Source organism: Lutjanus erythropterus, chromosome 15, assembly GCF_056507025.1.
Source record: "Lutjanus erythropterus isolate fLutEry1 chromosome 15, fLutEry1.hap2, whole genome shotgun sequence".
In the NCBI taxonomy this organism is placed as follows: Eukaryota; Metazoa; Chordata; class Actinopteri; order Lutjaniformes; family Lutjanidae; genus Lutjanus; species Lutjanus erythropterus.
The window spans coordinates 21,987,556-22,008,218 of NC_139331.1; the positions used below are offsets into that span (position 1 = coordinate 21,987,556).

The 20,663-nt window shown below is 40.0% G+C and overlaps 1 protein-coding gene across 1 annotated transcript in view; it reads right to left on the reverse strand.

Annotated features, from left to right (window-relative positions):
• LOC146314389 (brain-enriched guanylate kinase-associated protein) overlaps positions 1-20,430 on the reverse strand; it is a 38,176-nt gene extending 17,746 nt beyond the window's left edge. Inside the window, exons 1-3 of the mRNA XM_084738081.1 lie at positions 20,200-20,430; positions 4,799-5,003; positions 1,306-1,467 (exon numbers count right to left, since the gene is read on the reverse strand). Of these exons, the coding sequence (XP_084594207.1) occupies positions 1,306-1,467; positions 4,799-4,896 (260 nt within the window). The 5' untranslated portion in view covers positions 4,897-5,003; positions 20,200-20,430. The remainder of the gene's footprint in view (positions 1-1,305; positions 1,468-4,798; positions 5,004-20,199) is intronic.
• Between the last annotated feature and the right edge of the window lie 233 nt (positions 20,431-20,663).

Genomic DNA, 20,663 nt, shown 5'->3' on the forward strand with positions numbered 1-20,663 from the left:
TGTACTGACCACTGGCACAGCTGTGATTCAGTCGTACACACAAGGCAGCGTGCTGAAGATAATCACAGCCGTCCTGATATTCAGTCCATCAGTACAACCTTGAGTGTGATATTGCTTTTGTTTGTTTGTGGTCTGAAAGCAAATGAACCAAGCACAGGATTTCATAGCAGATTATGTGACTTCTGCGTGATTTAACGAGCTTAATTACAAATAAATCCATCTGCTGATTGTCAAAACTATTCAGGGAACAATCTTTTAATTGATCTGTTTAAGCCATGACTATATTTATGCTAATCATTATGTAACCACAACACGTATGCCCGTAGGGCGCAGGTATTTTCCCTGATTAATAGGTCAAAAGCTGTTCTGTTCTTGTATCCTACTGTGTGCATCGTCAAATTAAGAGTGACAGTGATGCCACAATAATAATTCCCAAATCATTACCGCACAAGACGCCTCCTGTCTATGGTCTACCTGTTAGTCACTGTAACGTTAATGTAGTGGTTATTGGAACACCTGCAAAGCTGAGTGATATGTGAAGTTAAATGTCCCACAGCTGTTGTGCTCTATATCTGCACTCATCTCTTGTCTGATCAAACTACTTGGTCTGACAGTTGACAGTTTCACCTTATATCATACAGATTATCTACTATTATCTGTATCATTTACGACTCATCTGCCTCCACCAGGCTTGTGGTCTCTGAACTGAATTGATTAATTTTACTGTATTGATATTTCTACCTATGTGTATATGTGTGCATTATATTATCAGGATACATATTTATGTTCGTTGTGATATATTATACATATATTAAGTTATTATTATTATGAATATCCTACATTATTATATTATATTATGCTATCATATTATTAATATTACTATTGCTATTATTAGTGTAATAAAGTACTGTTCTACAGTTTATTACATATAACTACAGTATTATTAGTATTATTGTAGCTTTACACACCAGATTTTTGCGGGGTGGTCATGTCCATTCATTTTCAGTGCCTGGTCCCTACCTGCACCTTATTTATTTACATTGTCACTGGGTATTTCTTGTGTATCGTGTGTATTTTCAGTGTATATTTTGTGTAATTTGCCTTTGTATTTATTGCATGTACTTTGGCTGCTAGGACAACTTAATTTCCCTCCAGGGATTTATAAAGTAATCCATCTCTGTCGCTACTGTTCAAAAGTGTGGTATCGCCTGCCACAAATGTTTGATTTGGTACTATGATCTACAAGAGGATTTTTCATTTCATGCCATGAGCACTTCTTTTACCTCCGTGTCGTACAGTTTTTACCTGCGCAGTTTATCAGTGAACTTGTCCAGTTCCTCCTGTGCTCGGCGCAGCTCCGTCTCCAGGTACTGCCGCGTGGAGTCGAACTCGCTCTGCAGCAGCTCCAGCTTGTGTGTCGTGTAGGAAAGCCTCTTCCGTAAGTCCTCCTTCTGCTCCAGCAATGAACTGCACATGCACACACAAACACAAACACACACACACACACACACACACACACACACACACACATCCAGCAGATGATTGTGTTCAGGGCATATGGCAGAGCAAACGAGCTTGTAACTTGGGTATATGCGTATCTAAATGGACTTGTAAGGGTCTACATATCTTTTTAATGCACCCCTGAGCGACCATGCAACGGTGATGAGAACATCATGAGAGGGTGATAAAAGCAGAAAAGTTGTGTGAAAAAGTGCTTTGTGAGAAGAAAACATGGGACCCAAACACAGATCTCTAATTAAGAATCCAGGCAGGGGTAAAGCGAGGATACCAAGCTTTTTATGCCATTAGATCTTTGAGCATCAGATCTCTTTTTGCAGCATTAAAGCTCCGCAGCACATCACAGAAACCCAATCATCAGTGAGATTGGTCCCACTGAAAAAAGAGCGGGCGTAATCTGTGATGAAATATGAGCCAATGAACTCTAATACATCACATGAATAGACTGTGAAGGCTCAGATTTACAGAACAGCGATACCCCCCACATGTAATTCAGCGAGACAGCACAATGATGACTATTTTCAGAGTATGTGCATTACCTGGGCTTCAATCTAATAAAAGGGCAAGTATGAGTGGGAAAAGAGGAAATGTCTGTTGCCGTGATGGATCTGAGCGTGCACGGCTGGGCTTAATGGACCCTGTATTGACGGACAGATGGAGGAAGGAGGGTAATGACTCTATCTGCAGCCGGATAACAGATATCAGAGAGAGGATGGAGATGTGGTCACGTCGCTCTTTTCACTTCCTCCCTTTGTGTCTTTTTCTCTCGCTTAACGAGATCATAGATAGATACAGGCGGCGGGGGGCTGAGAGAGACAGAAATAAAGATCAGGGACAGGTTTCCTTTGAATGCTTTCAGGTATCATCCAGTTTTCAGCTCATTAATATGCATGATAATATTTATGCAGCCAGTGGGATGAGAAGTAGACTGGGTCAGTCCACGCTTTATACAGTTGGCAAGACTAAATATTATCAGTGAGTTGAGCTTTTTTCTCTGTAACTGTATCTAAATTTTAGTCTAATTTTTGTCATATAAGCCACTTCAGCTGGAACATCAACTGCAAACAGTCACACAAATAATACAAATACGGATTACTGATAAAAATCACAGACATGCCAAACACAAAATACTCAATGGTATATAATATTTTAAAAATGTTTGACACATACGGCATGTAAAGGATCACATATTGGCCTGCTTTCCTTTTGTTTTCTGTCACCTTGCTATGTAATTTACACTGTGGCATTTAATCTCATGTGAGCCTTTATGTGCATCATACTTGAATAAAAAGAATATGAATTAATGCGTTCATTCATTCATTCTTGACTTGGTTGATTCATTTTACTTTAATTGTCATTGCTTTATTTTAAAGGCTTTATTATTTTAGTAATCTGGCCTTTTATTATTTTTTACTTTTTTCACCATTTTTAACTAAGTTTGTGTTTCTTGTAGTCGAGGAACTTTTGTTTATTTCTTGGCTGGGCTATACTGTAAATGAGGTCTCTACCTAACCGAATTTTTAAGTTAAAATAAAGGTTAAATGAATGAATGAATGAATAAACATACGCAAATATGCACTCTAGGGGCAGAAATCTCACAAGTTGGTTTAAATTTCAGTGAGCGGAGTCAAAAACAATCTTTTTGACTACAAGTCCTTGTATCTAAATGCTAAATTAGGCCATTTTGTTTTGTTGATTGTGTTCTCAAAACTATTCACATCAACCTTTTGTGATCTGAAACTATGGTTAAGGCTCCACTCTCTTTCCTACAAGGTGTAGACAACAAGAGGTGCAGATTAAGTAATGTATCACTTTTCCTCATTTAATGTTAGATTTATATCTAACTATATCTATATTTATATTAAATCTTAGATTTATACCTAGTTTAAAGATTATTTCCAACAGTGCACTTATTCATAAAATACACTGAGCTTAAAAAACCTTGCTTATGCAGTTCTAAGAAGCTCATTTGTAACTTAATCACCTGTTATCTAAAAACTCAACTTAACTTAAAATTAAGGGCACCTGCTTTCTGCATTTTGTTCAATGATATAAAATGCGTCAGTAAATACTTCACTTGTGAATTCTGAAATTTTTTTGTGTCTTAAAAAAGACAGTTGCTGACAAGTGGCTTGAAGAGACTAAACAGGTTGTAGAGGACAATAAACATCATCACACCAAACACTGTTCACTTCATACAACTGTAGTTTACTTCATTAATAGCCTGATGTTGATTTTTTACCTATGACTTCAAAAATATTAAAAGCGGTTTTCATTTGTTAAACAAAATGTGAAAGAATCAAACTTTTGTTTGCCACAGAGGCTATTTTCTGCTCTAATCAAAAATCCAATAGTAAAAATCACATGGGCTTTTTATGGAGTGAACCAAAGTGATGCTAACTTCTTGGTTGGCCTAAAAAATATGTCATCCCTGCAGCAATTTGATTTATATGATTATAAATCATAGCTCTTGCATTAGCTAGCAACTAGCAAACTTCTATGTTAGCTACCTGATGTCTCACACTAAAATAAACCACTGGCTTAAAACTCATCAAGTTCCAAACTACACATAACAGAGACACAAATTAACAATAAGGAGCCCTTAATATTCATTTTAACCACAGTTCTTCTTATGGTTGAAAGTAAGCCGACTTGTGCTTTGTGTTACTCTCTGTCCTTTAAGTTAATTTTCACTCAACAAATTAAGTTGCACTATTAATACTTTGCGCCGAGAGATGTTTGTGCAAATAAATCACCTTTAATGCAGTACTATATACTATATTCCTTTCTGGGTGAATTAAATTAGAAATGATCATTTCACAGAAAGCTGTTGCATCGACAGCCAAGTCACTGAATAAAACACTACCTTCCTACAGAGTGATTCAATGAACGTCTCAACTGACTTGCTGGCATTTCAGTGCCGCATTACGCAGCAGCCCCCACCTGCTGTTTTTCTTTGAGTGGCAGACGTTCGCAGGGGAATACAGGTGTTTGTTGTTTGATATAGGATGAGTTTACGTGAAGTAGCTCCAGGGATGAAAAATCCCCCATTAGTGACCTCCTGTGCGAACAGGAGCTGAGTCAGACATAATGAGTGCTTTCATTCCGGTGAGATGAGATGACGAGGCAGCATGACTTCTGGGCTCGGAGAGGCGGGATGAGGCTGCGTTTTCACCACTGGGCGACGAGAGGAGACACCCCGTGGGCGGATGAACGGACAAACAGATAAAAAAAAAACGAGGACGAATGGAGAGATGGCGTCTGAGAGTTTCGCTCTTACCTCTTTTTCGGATGTTTGCCGCCATTTCGGGGGACTTTTAAGGCGGTTTTGCCAATGTATATCTTTTTCATGGTTTGTCTGTGTTCCTTCCCTCTCATGTGTTTATAGGGGTTGACCACAGGGAGCCATCATGTGTGTTAGTTTCCCAAAGGATACCAGCTAAGTCTGGCCTGCGGAGTTACTGAGTGCTCTACCTGTGTTGACCCTGCCAAACAAAGCAAACACACAAGTTGACAACTATTAGTAACTATGGTTCACCCAAGGATCCTGTTTGAAGGACAAAGTTGATATGATAGTCATTTTAATGGCAAAATTCCCAACAGTTTTGTTCTTGGCAGCAAAGAAAAGCTGAAACAGCAATAAACTCTGCACTAAATTCACAGTAACAGTCCATTTTGAAGGTTAGCTGCTCTTAAAAGGTTAAAATCGCCCCTTGGTGATGTAGCTTTGATGCTAATTTTACTGCTTTTTTGGTATATATTTTCCTCACAATGTCACATTGTGTTGTTTCCCGTGAAGATACAGTGGAAGTGAAATGAAAGTATCCAAGACATCTGTGGTAAATGTCAAGTTTTGGTCTCAGTGCTTCAGACTTAAAGAGCACGGGCTTCTTTTTGTGTTGCAGCAAAGTTCAACAATCATGTGAGAACAAATCTATAGAGGGAGAGGCAGATTATGTGCCACAGCGTCCACCTTTGTGGAACTTATGTTCCAAACGACTATTCCAAACAACTTTTCCTTAAATCTAGGTTTTCCTTTACATGTATTTAACATTTGGGGAAACTGGGATGTATTAAAGGGGTAGTACGGATTAGTTGTAGGGTGAAGGGTTGCATGACAACTAACCAACTAAGGCAGCGATAGACCTGCACCTGACCATGGATAAGTACCTCATGCAACCCCACTTGAAAAAAATCTAAGTATGCCTTTAAATCCATTGAAAAGTATCTCCCTATCGTATAAAAATAAATAAACAATCAAAGCTAAGTGGTTGGAAAAAATCTGTAGGTATTATTTATTAAGAGTTTAACATTCAAACGCTCGATTTGATCAGATTTCTGACAGTGGTCTGGCAAGATAAACAAACAACCTCGTAACTGCCACCACCTATACAATAAAAAGGAACAGTTCACCCCAAAATTAAAAAAATCATATTTTTCCTTCTACCTGTAGAGCTGTTTATCCATCTAGACTGTTTTGGTGTGAGTTGCCGAGCCTCTTGTCCATGAGTAGATGCATGCTTCCTTCTGTGCCATAATACAGTAGGCACGTATATTTTGGTGGAAAGAAAATAATTCCTAAATTAAACTGCTCACAACAAGGTCAGTGGATTATCTTCAGTAACTGGGTCACGATTTCTGGAAAGACACATTGCTCTTGAGTTTTTCAAATGTATTTTTTTGGCACTTTGAGCACCACGAGCTGACATCTCCATGGCCGATATCTCCAAAACTCAGCACCTCACACCAAAACAGTCTAGATGGATAAAGAGCACTATCGGTAAGTGGAATAATGTGTATTTTTGATTTCGGGATGAACTGTCCGTTTAAATGTTTTCGATTAGTGAACATGAGCGTAGCATCACCTTTTTCCATCTTCTAACAAGAGAAAAGAGCACAGACAGAAGAAGTAAAAAAAAAAAAAAAGAAAACCCTCATGTGAAATGACTAAAAGTGTTCTAAATTCAGCACAAGATGTTTGCTTTAATGTAGACTCCCATCGCTCATAGTAAGAAGCTGACTGAGAAAATATTTTCAGTCCCCTTAAAAGAAAATCTAATTTATTTCGTGCTGGCTGCATTTGTGTTCTCTTTGGACACACACCTGTGTCATGGTGGCTGATGAAAGGCCTTTGTGACAAAACATCAGTAAAAACAAACATCCCTCTAACCCTTTGTGCCGACCCATCGTCTTCATCTCCTATATGTCCAAACACAAAGGACGTGAACTGACACGTCCACCCAGCCTGAATGAAAAGAGTCTGACAAGGCCACTACTCTGCAGCTTCTTTTCCAAATATTTCCACCATCCCCTCAATCCCTTGTGTCTCGATAGCACAGGTGTAGCTGTCAACCCACAGACAAATGGTGTGGATTATTAGATGAGACAGGCCGTCAAAGCTTGATCAAAGCTCCTCTGATCCGAGCGCTGGACCGTCCACTCGGACAGGAAACAGTGACAGACTGTGGATGTGACTGCAGTGGGATGCAGTTGAGGAAAGCATCGGGTTTAGGATGTTGTGTCCGTGGATACTATACATACATATGAGTAAAAAAAAAACAAAACAAAAAACAGATGTCATAGAGAAACATGTTGATCCTTTGACACCCAGTTGTTGGGTGGTGATTTATGCTGCTGGCAGAGGAGGCAGGGAGACATGTACTCCTCCAGATGGTGACAGCTCACCACCGCCACTGGAGCCTTCACTCCAGCTGCTCCCCTCTGAGTCATAGCACACCGGCTCTGGAGACGTGTGCTTGTGTGAGAGTGTGTGTGTGTGTGTGTGTGTAAAATCTGGTGGGTGTGGGCATGTCTTTGTGCACACATGACGCTGTAGGTTCGTGAGGGTGAGGATGCGTACATGCATTTATACGACTGTGCACATGAATGTGTACCTGTGTGTTTCTACACTCTTTAAAAATAAGGGTTCCAAACAGGTTCGTCCTGTAGAGCTGAGGTTCTACCCAGAACCATTTGATTCTGAAGAAAGGGTTTTTCTAGGGTTCTTTGTAAAACTAATGGTCACATCAAGAACCATCTACAGAACCTTTTTAGAAGAGGTTATTCAAAGGTTGCTTAAATCTTAGAAGAACTCTTTCATCAAGGGTTCTTTGTACCATAATACAAATGGGTTCTCGGTAGAACCACCTGGGTGGGTTCCAAATGAAACCACTGGAATATGTAGGGGTTCTCAGTAGAAACACATGGGTTCCAGATAAGCTCCATGGAAAATAAAGCATTTGTTGGTAGAACAAAATCGTAAAGAGCTCTTGTGTCAAGGGTTCTTTGTGCCATAATACAAAGGGGTGCTCAGTAGAACCCCCTGGGTGAGTTGTAGCTGAAACCCTTGGAATATAAAAAGTTTCTCAGATGTTCTTCTTCTTGTTCTCTCAGAAGAAGATTCTGTTGGAACCCTCAGACAGGCCTTTTCCACCACCATGTTACAGGTCCGGTTCCACTTTAAGCACCTAATTTTGAAGCATAAAAATGAACTAGCTAGGAACCTGAAAAGCTGTTCCCCAGCTGGAACCAAAAACAGCAGGTTATCCTTGGAAACCAAAGTGGGCGTGTCATGTTCTACGGGTCACTGCATCGCCCTGTCTTGATGACAATGGTTCCACTCAAATCTGATGGAAATGCGGGCAGCTTCACCAGATTGCACCAAGGTTCCATGGATCTTGAATGTAACCGGGTCAAGAACCAGAGATCATTTTGGTGCAGAAGGGCGGGTTTTGGGTGGAGCCATTACACACTAGAAGGTTTCTTCTTTAGAGCCTCTCATAGGGGGTTCTGAGTGAAACCCTTTCACGGATGGTTCTAGGTATAACACTTTATGTTTGGTTCTACACAGAACTTTCTCAAAGGGCTCCAAGTATAACTTTTCTGAAAGGGTCTACCAGGGACTCTTAAGGAGACAGGTCAAAGAACCCTTTAGGGTTCTAGTTAGCACCTTTATTTCTAAGAGTGTATGTGTTTTGTGTGTTTTTGTGCTGCAGCATCAGCTCTGCCCATTCAATCGCTTTCTCTCAGGAGTGAAATTAACCAACAATCTCTATCATAAAAGTCAAAAAAGGACAGCTGTTAGCGACACACACATCTCAGGCCAGCGTCAGGTGTCCGCTGTCACGCCGCCAACACACATAACAACTCTCACTCCCCCGCTCATTCAATCGTTTGCTTCTTCTTCTTCCTTTAGCCGATCCTCACTCACACTGCAGCAAAAACCATAGATGGGGCTTGTTCAGATGGCGCTGCCTGCCACCCACTCGTGCCACGCTGACATTCGAGAGGAACTCAGAGCATTGAAAAGAAGAGGAAGGGGAGGTAGTAGAGGAGGAGGAGGACATTAAAGTTGGTGTAATGGGGAAGAGGGAAAAGCAGGAAGCGTTTGGCGGGGACCAGAGTAATTTAGCCAAAGAAATGAAAGAGGGAGAAACCATCACCAAATTAGTGGAAAAGCAAAGAGAGTGGGTGGAAGTCTCTACAGAAAATCATAATTTCTCTTCCCTCTTCTCCGTCTGTTCTGTCTATTTGTTTCTTCCTTTCCGCCTTCCTGAACGCATCTACCTTGCAGATAGATTGGCTCTCAGGAAAAGCCCTTATCACAGGCTCAGACCTCAGCATTAGAGCGGGGGAACCCGAGTGGCTGACTCATCCAGCAGCAGAAACAGAGAAAAGAAGGCGAAGAAGACGCTCTTTCTGGCCCAAATGCCTTCAGATTAACAAGGTAGCTAACCTGCAGCAGTCAGTCATTCAGCCCAGTGACATGTACAGTATGACTCAACCACCAACGCTCAAATGAGGGTACTATTCTGTGAGCATATGTGGGTTTATGTCTCTGCTGTATCTCTGTCCGGCATTGATTAACTCCGGAGCAGACACCTAAGTAGTCACACACCAACTACCAACATCATTAGCAGCAGCAGGGGATAATGACCCCGCTGAACGGATTTCATGTGCCGCTGATGGCACTCGGCACAGGGGAGTGTGTAATCATGACAAGCATCCCGAGAGGATTTTAGGATGAGCGGAAGAGGTGATGGAGGCTAGGCTGAGCTCCAAAAACAAACACAGAAATGTTCACAGTTCTGTTCTGCTGAAGCCCAAAAAATCAACACAAATAGCAGATTCCATGATGAGTCCAACATCAACACCAGAACAAGCTGTAACTGGATGTAGCAAACATTTAAGACTGCAAATGGCACTCTGTTAAAAAAAGAAAATCATATAAAGTGTTTTTGCTTCAGGTACTAGTGCGAAGATGAAATAAGATTAGATGGACAGTTTTAATTAACATGAATGAGTTCAACATGTTGGGAATCACGCTTATACACTTTCTTGCCAATAGTTAAATGTCCAGTGTGCAAGATTTACAGGATTTAATGGTAGAATATGACAAAAATGGAATATAATATTTGTAAGTATGTTTTCATTAGTGTTTAATCTTCTGAAATGAAATTACCTATGTCCACAGGTAATAAAATCGTTCTGTCTGTCAGCAGGATTTTTGATGAATGTTAAAATTAAATACAGATTTGGAGTAGAATAGGGGCAACATAACCCCAAAGCAATAGGGACCCTAGCTGTGTTCACATGAACATTAATATTCCTAATAATCAAAATAATAGCCTAATCAGAATAAAAATGCATAATTTAACCACCCCAGTTGGAAGACACTGGCCTGATCCAGACTCATTTGAGGACATTATCAATCAGGTTGAAAGGCTGAAAGACACGCACTGGGCTTTCAAGAGACTTGAATGTAAACCCAACTGCAGTTGTACGAGGCCAGCAGGCTTTCAACGTAGTGAAAAGAGGGAGAAAGTCCACACATGGAGGAGGTGGGATGGATGGACGGCTCAAAATAAGACAGGACTTTCGCCCAGGACACTGGGGTTCGTGTCCCAAGCAAAGACAAAATGTTATTAAAAATGGTACGGTACATAACATAACATGTATCACATGACTTTCATCTGGCCCTGCCGTGATGACTTTCATCTTGTAAGCCACTTCGGTGACGAGCGACAGAAACAAGGCAGCAGCAAAACAAAATTGATGTGTGGCTAATACAACTTTTGGAGACCTTAGAAGATTTAACTGACTGTTGAACGCCTCAGTGGTCAAGGCTCAAAAATAGCAAGTTGTTCAAACAAAAGAAGAACAAAGTCCAAATCCACCTAACCACTGACCAAATGAAAAACTGCTGGAAAACTTTCAAAACCACCTAACACAAGGCTAAAAGTCCAAAGTGGTTCCAACCCAGTCAGTTTTCAATTTTACGGTCTTGTGGATGATCTTCAAAATTGTATTAACAAGTGGAACCACTTCTTCTTCTTCTTCAGTCATATTTCCAGAAGATTAGAAGCTTCACAGCCGGCAGAACCACTTTGCATGCATCAAAAAAGTTATATTCTGACTAAATGCTTTGGGGCAAGTAAGTGTACATCATATTGGATCGCTAGTTTAACATCCATGTAAACAGTTGATATCTCTAATCAGAACGACTGAGATCTGGCTGAAGAAATAATGCGCACGTAACCATAGCTAGTGATCTACACACACAAACACACACACTAAGCACATTTAACACACGAACACAAGCACATTCTGTCCTACAAAAAACAGCACCAGCCTCCAGACAAGAAAATCATGTTACAGTGCCAGTGAATCCTTCTGAGAGCTGTCCTCACAAAACCACTGAGACATCGCCTTCTTCCGACCCAGAATCCACATACTTGCACTGAAACTCTCACTCAGTTTGAAACTCAAAAGTTTGATGTTTCTTGGTGATTTACTGTGTTCAAAAACAGTCATTCCAATTTGTCTTAGCATTTCAATTTTCCCATGAAGTTGAGAGTAAAAAAAAAAAATCCCTCCCTCAGTTTTTGATTTTCTGAAATAGGTTACTAAATGTCTTTTTTTTTTTTGCTAACTTAAAAATAAGGCTAGTGTTTGCCATCTCTTCAGCCACAACCAAAAAGGAGAAGCACAAGCAGCTTTCAAAGGGGTTCAACTCATTAAAAATAGAACAGACGCAAACACACATACGTGCACATACACACACGTATGCACAAACACACACATGGACACAGCACACCGCCCACCATCACAACATATTGTTTACGAGTGGAGCTCGAATGGACAGGTAGTGATTAGACACAACAAAGGAACCACCTCTGCAAATCTGCTAGCCTGCAGTGCACTGCTCTTCTGTTTCCATACATCTGTGTATATGTGTGTGTGTGTGTGTGTGTGTGTGTGTGTGTGTGTGTGTGTGTGTGTGTGTGTGTGTCCATAAGCACTTGCCTCATGCTCTTATACACATATAGCAGGCGGCTGAGATGTACTTACTGGTCCATCCATAACTCTCAAGAGGCACCTAAAAAGCCTCAACTCAGGGACGCCTGAATGAAGCTTTTACAAAAAAAGAGACTATACTGAGAAAATATAGAAAGCAATATAGCACTAACAGCTTCCCAGCACAGTGCTTTTACTGTAGTGGCATATAAATAAAAAAAAAAGTGTAGTGTGTAATCTGTGTGACCTCCAGTCAGGGATCACCACGGGAAAATAAGCAACAGAAATCACAAAAAAACATTAATTCATGTGTGTAATTTCACTAAACTTCCCTCATAGTTTGATATGCCTCATTAGGACAGTCACTCTAATTTTACATTTAAGTGGTTTGTTTGACTAAAATGGAGGTTTATAACAATTGTTAGGAAATACATTTATTTAATTTTATAAATTTATTTACTTTCCCTGCTGTGAGTTTGATGAGAAGCCACTCTCATATCTGTCCAGTCAATGTAAGGCTATAGCCACCTGCTTGTTAGCTTAGCTTCGCACAGAATAGAAGCAGCTAGAGTGTCTCTGTCTAAAAGTAATCAAGTTATTCTTACCAGCATCTCTAAAGACCACAAGTTAATACAATATATCAAGCCAAAGCGCAAAACGACAAGTTGTGGATTTATGGGAGTTATGTATTATGTATGCTATGTTTATGTATGCTAGCTTCATATATGGCACACATAACTTTTAGCAGCTTTTCATCTAAAGCTGCCTTCAGATGATGAGAAATTTGCTCTTGGCTCATGGCAAGATAGGGCACAGAGACATACAGAGGCAAAGCACAGCACAATGCGTCATGGCTGCCTGGTGTACGTAAACAGCTAAGCTAACTTCAGCATTCTGTTAAGCTAAGTTTGTAAATTATACGCCTTTTCACAAATGTGCTACGTGTTAAAACAGCCAGTCGCAGTTTTAAGGCAAATACTTTCCTTCCTTTAGACAAGATAGCTGTTTCTCTGTTGTTTTATACTTGGCTAAATGTCTACTGGCAGTATTTTTTTTAATTAACAGACAAAAAAAAAAAAAAAAAAGCTGTTGATCTTCTCAGTTAACTCTCAGGAAAAAAAGCAAATACATGTATTTCCCAAAATGCTGAACTTTAACTCAAAAAAGTAGCAGAGCGATGAAAAGAAGAGGAAGGGGAGGGCACTTTTAAGCGAGACCATGTAACAGTTGAAAGTGGAAATAACATTTCCTCTTATGAAAACTAATAAACAAGCAAAAAATAAAAAATAAAATAAAATAAATAATAATAAAAGTGCAATGGGCCTACATGCAGGGGTTTGCTGCTTCAGCCTCTTTTGGTCTGATTTGACCATTAGTGTATTTTCATTAGCATGTATCTCTCAGAAAGATTTCTGCCAGAAAGCCTTTCTGGTTAACAATCTATTTTATCCTTTACTAGGGCTTACCCTTCAAAATGGAATTCAGTGTTAGTCAGTGCCAAGCGTCTTAGTCAGCCATGTTTTAATTTATTCATTTGCCGCAGAAAAACTTTAAAAACATCTGAAATTCTCTTTGGGAGCTGTCTCTTGTCGTTGGACCCTTGGGATTCTTGCAACACAGACTTTTGTTTCCTGGCGTACTGCTGCTAACTGAGCTGCCATTAGCAAGTTAGCTCAGTTAGCGTAACTATGGGATGCAGCCTTCAAGACAAATGGAGGCATGTTTGAAATGAGAGTTGTGTGAGGCTATGCTGCGTTGAAATAACTAAATGTTTACTCTCCTTCCTGACTGGACTGACACTTTCATGTCAAGCTGAGTCAAATTTTGTATAGCCCAGTATCACAAATCACAATTTTCCTTAGACCCTCAAAAGAGTAAGGACCCCCGCCCCCCAAAAAACAAAACATCATGTCCCTTTTAACTGTTAGTATTCCAGAGGCTGCTAGCTTCATGCCCCAAAAATCTAAACTCTATATTGAAATAACAATGATAATAATATATATATTAATAATAATAATTAAATTAATCTAATAAACGTGCAATATCCAGTCGACTATTAGCTTGAATGGCTAATGGTCGACTAGGAGAATCTTTATTCAGGGGCAGCCCTACCAAGTACTTTTATTGCTAAAACTGAACCAAACTGTGAAAGAAAACTGTTATAAAGTTAAGGATAAAGATAACGAACCAACTGAGTCTAAATATAAGTCAACGACAGCAACAGGTCTACTGCCCTTTCTGTAACAAAGCTTTCTGAGATTTCTGGCAGAAAGCTAAGAAAGACTACTATGCCCATGTGCATTACAGCCACTTGTAGTCTCAATAGCTGCTGATCAGTAAAAGTTACAAGTCTCGCTTAAAATTTCATTAAGTTAGTGTCATGTGCTCTTTTCAGGAGGTAGCTGACTAAACACATACTGTAGATTACTATGCAAATATTCAATTGAAGTCAAATTGCCTAAAAAAAATTGAGTTATGGGAGCTGTTATAAGCAGTGAAGCCAGTCAGCCATTTACATGGCCGACTGACCGCTTTGTCGTCATGAGGAATAAATCTGACCTGTACAATCCGACCACTGGTGCTGAAGAGGGCAAAGGGGAGGCGGAATAATGGGGTTGAAATGATAAGACACACTTAATGACCCCCAGAGGAGCTGTCAGTACTTCGCCAGGGAGAGCGACCTAGACACAGAGCAGGAGAGAGAGGCTGACTGTTCAGACTACAGCGGATAGAGGAGAACATTAGTCTGTTAGACCAACAATGTCCACTTAAACAGATCAGAACTGACCTCTAGCCTCTTCAGACCAGCCTCTCTCCCACACCACTTTCATACATTACATGAATGTCTGCTATTGCTCTTCTGTATCACCACTTCATCTACTGTATAATAAAAGTGATTCAATGGATACCTAATTCATCTCGGATGATACAACGGCTGAAGTGTTCAATATCTCTGATTAATATTAATTATATAAATAGTTTAACTGGTTACGTAGTGAACATGTGATGTGACAAAAAACTGAACATATAAAGACAAGAAATAATGAGGTTAAATTGAAATGAAATAAATAGTTTGGTAAATATCTTTATTCACTTTGTTTCCCAAAAAAACAGATGACACCATTCTTATATCTGATCATTCAATATGGAGGCAACTGCTTTCAGCTGGTTAGCTTAGTTTAGCATAAAGACTGGAAACAATGGGAAACAGCCATCCTAGTTCTGTCCAAAGGTAATGAAATCTGCCCACCAACACACGACATAAAGTTAAAAGAAAGCTTGCTCGTTAACATGTAACTTGTTTGGATGAGGAATTATTAAGGATTAGTCCTGAACTGGGAAGTCAGTTTCAGAGTTCCCAGTTGGAAGTTTTATCTGGAACGCCCTGTGGAGTCTGGATTTCCAACCTGGAAAGAAGAAGGAACCTCAAAAACACCATAGAGGCGCTCGATCCGCCAAGGTGTGACGGCGTTCCCAGCTCCGACTTCCGATGTCAGACATTAATGGAACGCAGCATTAATACCAGATTAGGCTCTATGTGACTTCCTGAAATCTATGCTCTCAGTGACAACAAAACTCAAAGAAGTAACTGCAACTTGTTGTTTTTATACCCATTAATTTCTCACTTCACAAATTAATAAGCACTAGACATGCTGGTAGGTGTATTTCATCACCCTCTCATAAAGGAGCAGTCTTTATGCTAAGCTTAACTAGCCATCAATGCTGCTGTAGCTTCATAATTAATGGACAGACATGAGAGTGGTATCGATCGTTTCTTCTAACACTCAGCAAGAAAGTGAATAAGCATTATTGCCAAAATGTCCAATATTTCTCTCAAGGACAAAACTTGAATAAATGAGAGGAGGAATATAACACATGCAGATGCTTCCATGCAGAGTGGATGGGGTCAGTGGATGATTTAATGATTATAAAAATGATGTGAATCACATGCTACGGTCAATACCAGATTTCCAGATTTCAACTCAGCTGAACACATCTAGGGGATTTTTGAAATGTGGTGTTAACGTAATGTGTGTTTCCACTGCATTGTACAGCTTGGCTCTATTTGACTAAACTTACTTTTGATACCAGGCACTTTTTCTCAGTTTCGTTTTCACTGCATTTAGCACCCCCCCAACGTAGGGGAGGCTCTTAGCTGATTGTCATGAAACTGCTGTGACATCATCTTCAATGTAACACAATTACGGGGACAATGGAGGACATCGAAGAGATGGCTATCACAGCATAGAGACAAACCGAATGCAGCAAGACAAAAGACTGCTGCAAAAACTGGAGAGTTTGGAATCTATCTTCACTGTTCTGACTGCATTAAAAAGTAAACGTTTTAAACTCTTTTCCTAAACTAGATTTTAGAAAATAAGAAATACATCACCTTGCTTACAATATTGTAATTTATCACATTGAATCATAACCCCGGTATTGCGATTGTGCATTAGCTCAACTAATTTTGAACTTTGACCAAGGTGACACAAAAAAGTACCAGGTACTACCCAAAACTTTTGACGATGGAAAACTAAAAAAGAGCAAGTTGGGTAGAGGTTTGTTTGTTTGTTTTTTTAAGATCATTTTTCAGGCTTTTTAGCTTTTATTCTTACAGGACAGCTTTGGACAACCAGGAAGTGGGGGAGAGAGAAGGTTGAAGTCATGGAGCAAAGGCCCTCGGGCTGGAATCAAAACCTATTGCTGCTGAGCTGAGGACTCTTACATGGGGCGTGTGCTCTACCAGCTAAGCTACCAGGACACCCAAGTCAGACAGAGTTGAGATGAGCCAAGTCATATCATACAGTGGGAGAGCAATGTGTGCTGGACAGTGCTCTCGAACACCATCATCAAAGCACCAATTAAGTAATATTTTTTGGAAGAATGGTGTTCATTGAAACTCAAATTTCAAAAATAGCAAACTAATTGATTTTAGCCTCTCCAATGTGATTATTTTCTGGTTTATTTTACCCAACAGTAAACTGAACATCTTTGGGTTGTGGACAAAACAAGATATATGAGGACATCACCTTGGGCTTTGAGAAAGAGTGATCAACGTTTGAATTATGAATTACTTTATGACTTCACTTGTACTACTTCTACATCTCCACTTATGCTACTGTTTTATGGGTTTAGCATTTTAGCTAAATTCTGGACAGCAGGCCTTGTTAGGTAAGCAGAAGTTTAGCCTTTAGCAATTGCTCCATTACAGTGGTGGGAAAAGTTAGCCTTTTTGCCAGAAAGATTTCTGCCAGAAAGCGTTTCTGGTTAACAGTTTATTTTAACCCCAAACAATGATCTTTTCCTTAACCTACTCAACAAAAATAAGTCAACAACAACAAAAGCACTTTCTGTCAGAAAGTTTCTGAGCTACATGCCAAGATTTATGCCAGTAAGGGCTTTCTGGCAGAGATCACCATTTTCTGACATTTTATAGACCAAAGAACTAATTGAGAAAATGCTTGATAGATTAATTGACAATGAAAATAATTGTTGGTTGCAGCCCTAATATGATCAAAAGCTCCAGAACAGCTACTTAATTGATGTTGAGGTGAGCTGTTTTGTGAAATTCAGCACCAATGATGATATTTAATTTGTAAATATTTACTGACAAATTGCAAAGATGCCATTTGATGCTGTGCTTAGTCTTCATGTTGCTGATATTTAATAAACACTTTGCTTTTTGTTTCTGAATAATAATGGTAGTTTAAATGAAAAACACTGAGTGCAAATTATTTTAAATTTACATCCAGACCCAAAAAACTATGTCAAACTTTTGTTTTCTTGCCACCCAAGGTCGCCATTTCATCACCACTCTTTCAGAAAGCAGCATTCAATTTTGGTTGCTGTCAATCATCCTGGAGGAGCAGCTGTCACTTTCTTTTTCTCCAGTCGTGTCAACCTCATTTTTTAAAATAAAACTATTTAAACTGTTTTCAACAGAAGTTGTTTGACATTTGCTTGAACACTCTGACAACACTTTAAAAACTTTATCCGAGCAAGAGGTCTGCCCTGCACTGATCCTCCCTGCTCCAGAGTGCCTGCATGTAAAATTTACATCTCTATCTCTGCCACAGGGCCCCCGACGCAGGAGCCCGGCCGAGGGAGGGACAGAAATTGCGAAAGAGAAAGAGAGCAAGAAAGGGGAGAGAAGAGATTTCAAGACATTTCATCACTTAGACTGGAAGGCGTCTCGGAGATGAGGTGTGGGGGTGGGGCGGGCGGGATGTAGAGGCAGGGTCAGGACTCTCAGGTAGAGATCCGGCTTCCTGTTTAACCTCATCACAGCTCCTTCAGAGGCCACAGGTGACCTTGTTTCCTATTCAGCGATGAGCGAGGAGGAGGAAAAAGGCAGAGGAGTACCCCCTCTTATCTCGGCAGAGCTGCTATAATTCAATTAAAGCTGTGACACAGAGGTGAGGACAATTGATGTCTGATATTGGAGAAACACCCCGTCAGATTAATTACCCCTCATCGGCTGGTTAAACGGCTTTTAGACTGTAATCTGCCTGAAATCGTAATAATACCATCGGTAATCGAACACAAAAGGGAAAGCTCGGGATCTATTTCCATCTGCGCCGGATTAATAATGGTTCATTAGTAATAGTATCAATTAAAACATGCATACTGTAGACTGTAGGACAGTGAGGTGGAAAGGAGAGATAGGGGGAGAAAGCAGATTCTTTCCTGCAGCTCGTCATGTTTGCTTTGCTGCTTTAATTCCCGTGTAATGCAACTTTAATCAGAAAAGTGGGGGAGCACTTGTGATTTTGTAATGAGCTCATTAAAATCTGTTTATGCAGGCATGTGAAGGCATCGGTTCAGCTTTCACCTAGGCTTTGTGTGCACATTTGAGACTGTCAGGATTATTTAAATATGAAAAATCAATTAAATGGCACTAGAGCTACAACAATTAGTCGATTCATCATTTAGTTTATTGAAAGAAAATGACTTGCCTATTATTTAGACATTTGATTAAAGGAGCAATATGGAGCAATCGCACATGCAAAAATGAGTACTGCAGTCCAAATTGAAAGTTGGAGCCACTGACTGTATATTAAATAGGTTGAAATTCTATTTAATGTACAATCTATGGTTGAAGCAAGTTGTTTCCTCTACCTAGCAACGATGAGTCCTACACTTAAAGTTGATCAGCTGTTTATAACTGTCAGTTCTCTGTCGACGTAACGTTCAGCCTGTTATCCTGAAAACAAAAGCTCACTGCTCCAAAAAAATACACACTATGGAATTGGAGTTCAGTGACTGCCTGCCAGTCTCCCCGCCAGACCCCGATACCTGCTCTATTTAACCACTCTAAACATCTACTTCTTCTAAAAAAAATTATTCATGATTTTTTTTTTAACAACTTAAATAGACATTACTCATTTGGTGAACATTCAGCATTAATTTGAACTCTAATTAACCTGAAATGAGCAAACAGAAACAGTTATTCCGGCCTGAAATAAAAATGTCAAAGGAGGACAACACAGCTGTTGTTGTCAGAGAAACGACTCAACTTAACCTGTTTCCTTAATCTCTGATGACATCATGGTCATTTTGTGATTTATTACAGTAAATATATCACATATTTCAAGCAAATATGTCAAATACTTGGTAGTTCCAGCTTTTTAAATGTGAGAATTAGCTGCTTTTCTTTGTGATTTATGACAGTAAATGAAGATTTTTGGGGGGTTTGAACTGTTCGTTGGACAAATTAAGCAATTTGAAAATGTGACTTTGGGCTCTTTAAGCCATTTTCACTTTTTTTTTTGCCAATTTAATTAAAGAATTAATCGATAAATTGTGAAAATAATCTGCAGATAAATTTAAATTGTAAATAATCATCAGTTGCAGCCTTAATTGGAGCTACTATTGCTTAGTAGTTCATATTGGTATAGCAGCACTATCATGCAGAGTAATTAATCAGTGTTATAGGTGCATTCCGACAGGTGACTGTCTGAAATCATACAGAAGCAGATACATATAGGCGTCAAGGATGGTTATTACTACCTTAACACACTTACGACTAATTTAAAATCCCTCTTCATTGATCTCTTAGAGAAAAAGCTTTTACAGTAACGCCACATTCACTGCAGTGAATGTTCAAGCCAAGAGATTCCCTGCGTACAACATGAACCGTCAGCCTTGTTCTGCACAAACAGAAAAACACCCTTTTATCTTTGACAAACTATCAGAAAATCATTCCTAACAGCACAGCATCAATACACAGAGAGCACGAACTGACACTGTAAGTGCAGCCACATCACATACAGATGAGCATATAAACACACACACACACACACACACACACACACATTCACACAGATTCACAGAGGCAGCTTTGTAATCCAAATCAAAAAGATGCAAACGTTGAAACAGCAGTACCTTCCGCTCGCGCAGAGCTTCATCCTGGAGACAGAGAGATAAAATCCTGCTGCCGGAGCCTCGCCGGGAGAATGGAGAAAACCCCCCTCTCTCTATATGCTATCTGGATTGGCTTACCCAGCTCTCCCTTAAAGCTCAGAGAAACCCCAAACACATGCACACCACCCCACCACCGCCGCCGCCGCCGCCGCTGCCTCCAACAACCACCACGCCACTCCAAACAGCAGCAACAGCAGCTGAGCCAGGAGGGAAGACAGAGAGACTGTGCAGGAGTGGAAAGACAGAGAGGAAGAGTGGGAGGGAAGGAGCTTAAAGGAAGAAGACAGGGAGAACGCGGGGGCGTGCTGATGGAGCAGAGAGGGAGAGATATGTGCAGAGAGAGAAAGAGAGGTGGAGAAAGAGCTTACCTGATGGTGTCTATGCCGTTCATCTCTTCATCAGGCACCTAAAGGAAATGACAGCAA